General features: G+C 42.1%; 1 protein-coding gene across 1 annotated transcript in view; it reads left to right on the top strand.

Annotated features, from left to right (window-relative positions):
- Positions 1–4,005, top strand: part of LOC141445503 (uncharacterized) — a 6,971-nt gene extending 2,966 nt beyond the window's left edge. Inside the window, exons 2-5 of the mRNA XM_074111342.1 lie at positions 63–964; positions 1,150–2,426; positions 2,613–2,748; positions 2,840–4,005. Of these exons, the coding sequence (XP_073967443.1) occupies positions 63–964; positions 1,150–2,426; positions 2,613–2,748; positions 2,840–4,005 (3,481 nt within the window). The remainder of the gene's footprint in view (positions 1–62; positions 965–1,149; positions 2,427–2,612; positions 2,749–2,839) is intronic.
- Positions 4,006–9,805: the final 5,800 nt, after the last annotated feature.

Here is a 9,805-nt window from a genome sequence, read left to right on the forward strand (position 1 = left end):
ACAGTTTTCACCTAGGCGTTGCTGAAAGTAGTCGCGGTTACTGTGTCCGGCCCGTCTGGCAGCATAGACACCTACGCCCTACTAGATGACGGTGCCACAGCCACTTTCATTGACTCAGAAATCGCGGCCAAATTAGGTGTCACCGGTCCTCAGAAGACCATTCATTTGGATTGCGTGGGTGGCTTACGAAAGGAGACGACGGCGCAGTACGTCGATTTTCATGTGAAAGGTCGCAGCTCAAACGAGATTCATTTCGTTCGCAGGGCTAGGGCAATCGCAGGTCTAGGTGCCGCCGGTCAGTGTGTTCGACAGCAGAGCGTAGCCAAATACCCTTACCTTTCCGACATTGCCGATGAGTTTTGCTATGGTGACGTAAAGCCTACTATTATTATCGGTATCGATAACTGGTACCTCACTGTGGCAAAGGCTATAAGAAATGGTAGCAAAACTCAGCCGGTCGCTATTCGCACAGCTCTAGGTTGGGTTTTATTCGGTTTTGGCTGTAGTACGACCGCACCGGTTGACTTTGTCAACCACACTTCCCTTTGCGAAACCGAGCTCGGGCATTCGTGCGATCGTTCAGAGTTAGAGCTGTTAATTCGAGAACAATATAAACTCGACTCTATCGGCATCTCCAAGCATGAAATTCGCTGCGCTAACGACGACCGCGCCGTTGAGATTGTCGAACGCTCAGCTAGCCGGTTGCACGACGGTCGGTTTCAAGTAGGGTTGCTTTGGAAGTCTGACAAATTATTAGTACCTGACAGTTACAAACTAGCTTTTTCTAGATTTTTAAATCTAGAGAGAAAGATGATCAAAGACCCTGCCTATGCGCAAAGGTACCGACAGAACATACACGACATGCTTCGGAAGGACTATGCTGAACTGTGCACGGAAGTGTACAACGCCAAGTCAGTAGTTTGGTACTTGCCTCACTTTGGCGTAGTCAATCCGAATAAACCAGGTAAGTTGCGTGTCGTGCATGACGCTGCGGCAAAGTCGCAGGGCTCTTCACTAAACTCGTTTTTATTGACGGGCCCAGACCTATTGCAACCCTTCTGGGAATTTTATTTCGGTTTCGGGAAGGGAGAGTCGCATTAACCGCTGATATTCGCGAAATGTTTCCACAAATAAAAATTAAACTTGAAGATCGAGATGCTCAACGGTTTTTGTGGCGCGACAACCCAACCGAGCCGATAAAGGTCTACCGGATGTCGTCAATGATTTTCGGTGCCGCGTCTAGTCCTTTTACAGCTTTGTACATTAAAAATAAAAATGCCACCGAATTTCAGGACAGCTACCCTGATGCAGCCAAAGCCATCGTTCTCGATCATTACATGGACGATTATATGGGCAGTCTAGATACGACAGAGCAGGCGGCACGCCTAGCTGCTGATATCTACGCTGTCCATAAAAACGCGGGCTTTGAGATGCGCAGTTGGGTTTCAAACGACCTCGAAGCACTGTCGTTGTTGCCGAAGGAGAGTTTGCTAGAGTTGCCTGTAGCAAACGCTAGTTTAGGAGTAGATTTAGGTAGTCTAGCAACGCCTGTTCGCACTTTAGGTCTTATATGGAGGCCCGCCGCCGATACTATCGGTTTTAATACCGGTGTAACGGAACAGGAGTTGCCCAAAAAGTTCACAAAACGTGAAGTGCTAGCGCACGTCATGCGAATTTACGACCCACTCGGCATCCTTGCGCCAATCGTTGTAAGAGGCCGTATTATGTTTCAAAATGCATGGCACAAAGGTCTCGACTGGGACGAGAAGCTCTCTCAAAGCGATACTGCCGCGTGGAGCCTCTGGTTTGAGGATTTATTGTCAATCTCCGACTTGCAGATCCCGCGCTGGTACTCCTTGAACGAGCTTCAAGTAGAGAAATGCGAACTTCACATATTTGCAGACTCTAGTGAATCTGCTTATGCCGCAGTTGCGTACTGGCGATTTCTTTATACTAACGGCTCTGTGAAACTCGCACTAATCTGTAGTAAAGTACGTGTAGCGCCTTTAAAACCAGTATCCATACCACGTTTAGAGCTCCAAGGCGCTCTTATTGCAGCACGCCTTGCGACGTCGATCTGTGAAGCACACCGATTAAAGGCATCGCGAAGAGTCTTTTGGTCTGACTCCATGACCGTTCTAGGTTGGCTTCGCAGTGACGCACGTTCTTTTAAACCTTTTGTTGCACACAGAGTGGGCGAAATTCTTGAGACTACTAATGTCAAAGAGTGGCACTGGGTGCCCAGTCACTTAAACGTAGCGGACGACGCGACTCGATTGAAACGCACGGCGCTAACTCAAGAATGTCGCTGGATCTCAGGCCCTGAATTCCTGCTCTCTTCGGATTGGCCCAGCGAACCGCACGTTGCCCAGACCCTTGGCCAAGACGAATTGAAGCCATCTTTTGTAGTGAATTTTATTAGTTATGTGAACATTGCAGCACCAATTTCAGCCACCCCACGACGTTTTAGCTCTTGGTTTAGGTTGGTGCGTGCCACCGCTGTAGCACATCGCTATTTAACATTACTTCGTAAGCGTAGTCGCCGTCAAAGGGGTTTAGACGTAGCTAACTTAGTACGATGTGAGGGGGGTTTGTGCACCTTTATGTTTCAGCCCATGAACGCCTCATCGCAGGCACCACCCCTGGTAGAGTCTGACGTGTTGACCGCAGGCGACATTCGCCTGGCAGAGGTACACGTTCTTCGACAGTCTCAGCTGGACTCGTTTTCGGATGAAGTAACGCGCCTACGTACTCAAACTGGCCAACACCTGCCACGTACCAGTCGTCTAGCCAAAAGAGCCCCCGTAATGGGTGATGATGGTTTACACCGACGGTCCAGTCGCATCGCTGCAGCTTCTGGAGTATCCGAGGATATTAAACACCCTGTCGTCCTCGACGGTAGACACCCTTCTGTTCGCCTTCTTGTGGAGCACCATCACCGTCGCGCCGCCCACGCCAACACAGAGACTGTCGTTAACGAACTTCGACAGCAATATCACTTACTCAGCCTACGAGAAACTGTCCGATCCGTTGCCTTTAAATGTCAACTATGTCGCATACGTCGTACATACATTCCAGCCGCCAATCGGAAATTTACCTGAAGCCCGGCTGGCCCATCACCGACGTCCGTTTACCTTCGTCGGACTTGATTATTTCGGCCCAATTCAAGTCGCAGTTGGCCGCAGGCGAGAGAAGAGATACGTCGCTCTGTTCACTTGTCTAGTCGTTCGCGCCATACACCTGGAAGTTGTTCAAAGTCTGTCTGCTGACGCAGCGATTATGGCCCTGCGGCGTTTTGTTGCTAGAAGGGGGACACCTACAGAGATATGGTCAGACAATGGGACCGCCTTTGTTGGTGCCAACAGGGAGCTGTGGACACTCTACGCGAGCGCCACTTCTAACTACGCAGCTAATGAGAAGATCAATTGGCGATTCCTGCCACCATCAGCTCCATTCATGGGTGGAGCCTGGGAGCGGCTCGTGCGCAATGTCAGGACTGCTCTTCGAGTTACCCTCACCGAGCGCACACCGTCAGACGAGGTACTGCGCACCCTGCTGGCTGAGGCTGAGGCGCTGGTGAATGCGCGGCCGCTCACGCACGTGTCTTCCGATTCCACCAGCGAAGAGGCTCTCACCCCTGCCCACTTCCTGCTTGGCTCGTCATCTGGTCGACCGATTCCTGCGACGATGACGGAAGCAGATCTGCTGAGCAGGAGCAGCTGGCGCAGAGCAATGCGGTTGACGGATCACTTTTGGCGACGCTGGGTCCGTGAATATCTACCTACTCTAGTACCGAGATCAAGCAACGGAGAAGCTCCCAGCATAGCAGTAGGAGATCTGGTCCTCATTGCCGATGGCAATTTGCCTCGAGGATCATGGCCCAGAGGACGAGTGACGGCGTTGTTCCCTGGCAGAGACGGCATAGTCAGAGTGGCGGACGTGGCAACCACAGCAGGCGTGCTTCGTCGCCCCCTTAAAAAGTTAGTTCGGATTCCGGCTAACTAAAAGAGGGAGAAATGTGCCGAAGGCACAACCTTTTTTATGTGAATTTATGTTTTTATACTTTTTTTACCAATTTTGAATAATTTTGTATGTTCTATTTGTCAGTCTAATTAAAGATACGTACGAGTTAACACGTGTTTTGCATTTAGTAGGCTCGCAGACCCTTAAGGCCCAGTTTTAGCCCTTAAGGCACCAGACCGTAACAATGAAACTACCGTGAGACTCACTCATTTTAAATGATATTGTAACGGATAACTCGCGTCTTAAACTAAGTTTAGCTCGACATGTTTCGGGCTATTTTGTAGCCCTTCTTCTCAGGAGCACGCGACTCGGCGGCTGCAGCAACACGCACTACACGCCACCGCTCTGCTCGCGCGACTGCCCGACGAAACTAACACCGGCGAGTCATTTTTATTGTCAATGTCTAATGTAGGGTAGCACACAACACTAACAACATCGCTCCGTAAAGGCACGTTCACACCAACCGATGACGCAGCACGAGTATTTAATACTGTTTTCTAACTCGGGGGTACCGACCAACCGCAATCCCGGTTAAAATCCGGATGACGATGACGACTAATCTCAATGGGTTTTACGGTCATCCCGTAAAACCCATATCGAAAATACAAACTGAAATATAGATGCATAGAAAAACCAGAAAAATAAGACCAGCGCTGGGAATCGAACCCAGGTCCAGGTCCAGATTGCTGACAATCCGTGCCACATGCTATACCACTACACCGCCACTCACTGGACAGTGATACAGACACGTATTTCTCCTATGCACCACATATCTCGGCTTGTTTTTTTTCTTGACTATTGACTATACTATAATGACAGTGGACGGCAAAGACTTTTGTGATGACCTCGGCATATCCAAACATCCAAAAATCTTCACAAACTTTCACATTTATAATATTAGTAGGGAGGATTACTCAAATAGTTATTTTTGCAACAAGAGAGCAAAGTTGGTTTTTGTTGCGTGTTGATTTTGAATCTCGAGTAAGCGAAGGATTCTTTAATTGAATCACGAGCGTCAGCGAGTGATTCTAGGTTAGAATCCGGAGAGCAGCAAGGGATTCAAATACACGAGATGCAAAAAAACTTTGGTCTCGTGTGACATATACAATTTTTCAGCGAGAACATAATTTAAATGTAACATAAGATGAAGCAAAATGATTTTGCTCACTGATTTCTCATAGCAAAACCTGCTTGAGGGCTGAGGTGAAAATTTATTTGCCTATGCGTTCCTTTTTATTTTTAAACATAATTACCTATAACGGCTATGTATATCATTTTATATTTAGAATACCTACTATTAAAACAATTGAACTAAAGTAACTTAAATATACAGATGATAAGACGTTGCAGCAAAAGAACGAAACTAGCTCACACATAATATAGGTCTGAATAACGTAACTTCAATTAAGAGTACAAAGATGCACCCAAGTCACGTCGTAGACGGTAAGAAAGCAAGTAATAAAACCTCACAATAAAAATAAAATAACAGAAGATAACAAGAGATTTTCAACAATAGGATGCAGTAACAGCGGCCGGTGAAAAGGTTGTAAGGAAAAAATATTTTCTCTGAATGTTATGTTCTCGTTTAGCTTCTCGTTTGGCTTCCATTGTAGCTGTTGGAAATGCGCTTTGCTCGCCATTTTCAGTGATAAATAAGTTTTGGTAGGCTGGGAAGGCTAAATTGACGTATTTCTACAGTACTAGCAGTTTTACTCAATTGATGTATTTACGAGTGTTATATTGTTACATTTTTAGACTTGCAAACTACGATTTAATTTGTATTTTTAAAATGTTGTAAGTACCTATTTAGTATTCGATTTTTTTCTAGAGAGCTCTGAAAAGCTAACTTGCACTAAAAATGTATTGCACTGCACCTAGAGCTATAAATAAATTTATAACAAAGCTTGTAATTTTTTCCATTTTCAAATTGAAAAATCGTTATTTATATATACATATAAGTAACAACAATAATTTGACAAATGACTAGGACTATAAACAGTTTATATCATATGTTCAGAACGCATCCATAACGCCACTAACGGTGCGAAGATTCAAACTTCGGCGGCGGTTAGAACTGACAGGCGATTGGCGCGTCTAACGAACAATTCAAATATAATCACCGGATCGAACGCATCTCGAACTGTCTGCATTTAATATTGTACCTTTATCTCAAAAATTAAACATCTTTAAGTTAACTACAATTTTTGTTAAAGAAGAACCCTAGATACTTCTAACCTTCAAGAACCTAGGGCGCAAATATCATAAAAAGGCCCAGCAAGCTCGTGCTCTTAGATGAATGATTGGTCTCGCGCGCTCGCTCGACTAGATACCGCCGGCGTACTTGTCAAATGCGGCAACAAATAGTACGCCGAATTCGGCGTACCCGAGCCCGAGGCGAGTCAGTCGCGTTGCAAACTGCGTAAGGTGCATGTACCGAATGTTTTGTTAAATTTTGGTCATAAACCGAAGTAAAATGCCAGTTTGCGCAGTGAAACTGTTTAAAAATAATACTACAAGAAATAAGAAGGACACTGGGATCACGTACCATCAGTAAATATCGTATAATTTCGAAATTACAAAATAAAATAACATGAACCCTGAACATTCTGTGTTGCCGCGTACACAAGAATCAAATTCCCCGTGGTTGAGATTTTAATAAATTGAATTTTATTGTTATCATTATTAAATGATGATAAAAATAAATTAAATTTTATTGTTATCATCATTAAATGATGATAAATTTTAATAACTTATTTTATTTAAGTATCTAACGTAATTATTATATATACATAACCTAGTTCTATATTATTTTATGTTTATCTTTGTGATATATTATTATACACTGAAGGTGTATAAATTGTTACCGGACACTATTTAATTAAGGGGTGAATGGGTGTGTGTGAAAATTAAAAATGTTTTTCGTCTTCCCATTCAAAAAGCCCAATCAGCTGATTTACTTAGGTATTATGGGAAACGAAAAAAAATTTTTTTTCGTATTTCTACCCATTTTCCTGAAATGTTAACTTTTTACCCGACTGCCCGAAGGAGGGTTATGTTTTTCAAGCGTATGTATGTATGCATCTAGTATGTATATTTTGTAAACATTTTTTTTATTTTAGTCTTAATTAACCTGTACATTATATTAGGTTTAACTATAGGTGCAACGTGTTATCTTAACTACGCAAAACTTCTTAGTTGGTGACTCAGTCCATGAATTTTTAGTGTTGATGTTTCGAGTAAACGAATGCTATCTGGAGATTGGCTAGAAACATAATAACTCGATTGATTTGTAGATGGCATAAATCGTCTACGTTATGTTCCGGACGAACGCTGAATTCCAACGATATTGGCTTTATTTCTTCTGAGTTGTTAGTACCTACTTATGTATTTTATTTCGAGTAAGTGTGCATTACATTCATTTATTTCGAATAGTATGATCATTATTAGAAATACCTAAGTAGGAAAAAGACTGTGCACTATTGTACCTATAATGGTTTACAGAAAGCATGTATCTGTGCAGAGATAAACCTTTTTGAAAATGTTTTATTGTAAAATATAGCACCAGTTTTGATTTTGACTATGGAACCCTTACATAAGACTCATAGATGGTCGAAACACGGACAGGAAAACGCAGTTTCTAAGCCCAATTCACAATTATCAATCGTGACTTTGACAGCAAAATGATTCTTTAACGTTTCTCAAATCTTTTTATCCTGCTACTTATAAATTTAATTATGAAGCTTTTTATAAATAGAAAAAAGTTGCAGTTAAAAGTGTTTGTTTTAGTAAGTACCTCGCACACATTTTATGTCGGGCGCCGCCCGACAAGTATTTTTGAGCTATGTTAAATCAACAGAGGGCTTATCCAGGGCTACTTTGAATATCTTAGAGACGAGTCTCATTCAGTATTCCATCTGCCTTTCTCTTATATTTCTACTTGGATTGAAACAACGCTGCTTCGTAAAGGTGGATAAGTATTAAAGATCTTGCAATTTAAGCGTACGTACGGCAAACTGACAAACTAGATAGTGTTCATTCAGTTTACTAAAGCTGATCCGCGAATATTAAAGAGATCTAGTGAATAATAAAACTACTTCGTAGTAGGTAGGTAGATACTAATAGCTTTAGACTCATCATTAAATTCTGCACCTACCTGTTATTTTCTCGGAGAGTGACTTCAATTTCATAAGAAGTGGTAGGGTTATAAATATTATAAATCCGAAGGGTTGTCTCGCAAATCTTGCCGAAAATAATGTGATTAATGTTGTTTTTTTTTTAAGAAATGTACTCATTTGCTTGGTTAATAAAATTAAATGTGCTCCATGTAAAGGAGACCAATCTAAATAACTGGTCAAAACTTCTAGTCATATCCAAACTGCCATACCTTTGGCTTTTCTGCAATGCTTTGTATTGTAGCAATGTGTTAAAGTGTTTTGAAATATGAAATTCTCCAGTTTTTTTATAAATACACCCTGCTGCTTACCTGAAACGCACAATTTATTTATATCTATTAAACGACGGCGTAATTTTTTAGGTTTATATTATTATTTAGATATTTATAAATGATCTAGAAAATGGTTTAATACTAGTAGATCCCTCAATCTTGTTGCAATTATGTCACAAAATGGGGTGGGACAAATTACTATGTTAAAATTATTAATTTGAGCCCAAGCTGAAACGGAGGCCAAGCGAAAGCTCCGTCAAAAAGACAAACTTTTTCTCACAACATAGTAATGTACTATAATGAGACTAGACACATTGATGCTAACTATCATTGTGGCATATTGATGAATATATAGGACCATCCGAAACTGTGCCGATTCAAGTGTTCACATCGGTCAAATTCACAAATATAATTCATCCATCCTGCCTATATACGTCCCACTGCTGGGCACAGGCCTCCTCTCAGAACAAGCGGGCTTGGGCCATTGTTCCCACGCGGGCCTAGTGCGGATTGGGAACTTCACACGCAACATTAAATTGCTTCGCAGGTTAGTGCAGATTTCCTCACGATGTTTTCCTTCACCGCAAAGCTCGTGGTAAATTTCAAATGTAATTCCGCAAATGAATTTCGAAAAACTGAGAGGTGCAAGCCGGGGTTTGAACCCACGACCCTCTGCTGCGATAGGTCAAACCACTAGGCCACCACGGCTATAATTATACAAATATAATATTAATTATACCATATTATTATGAGTTTAATAAACTGAAATGATTCCTTTATTTTATCTCAGACGAAGTCGCAAGAAAAAGCTAGGCACGTAATAAATCAACACGTTTTATGAGTTTCAAAACATTCTTAAGCTGGTACAATAAAAGGCCAATATGGTTTGAAATGGCAGAAAAAATATCATAGTGAAAACAGAAACAGTAGGTATTTTACAATGTAGTATTGATAGATATGGAAATACTAGGAATAATACCAGGAATCAGATCAAACACATTTCTCAGGAACGCTGTTTATTCAATGACAATCTGTCATAGACAACCAGAACACATCAGCTCCTTCACCCTTAGTTGGAAAACCTACATTAAAAAAACATATAACAAATTAAACAATTAATTAATATCAAACATAAAATCACAGCTAGGTATCAAAAGCAGGACCGTCATATTTTATAATTAACATTTCTTTTTGGTCTTAGGACTCTGTCACAGGGAACCTCAACAGGCACAACTGTCGATTGTTCTTCTATCTCTACCTGTTGTGTTACTGGTTCTACTGACTCTACCTGCTCCACCCCCTCAACCGCATCTTGCCAATCATCTCCTAACCCTTCTT

The sequence above is a fragment of the Choristoneura fumiferana genome, chromosome 2 (assembly GCF_025370935.1).
Source record: "Choristoneura fumiferana chromosome 2, NRCan_CFum_1, whole genome shotgun sequence".
NCBI lineage: Eukaryota > Metazoa > Arthropoda > Insecta > Lepidoptera > Tortricidae > Choristoneura > Choristoneura fumiferana.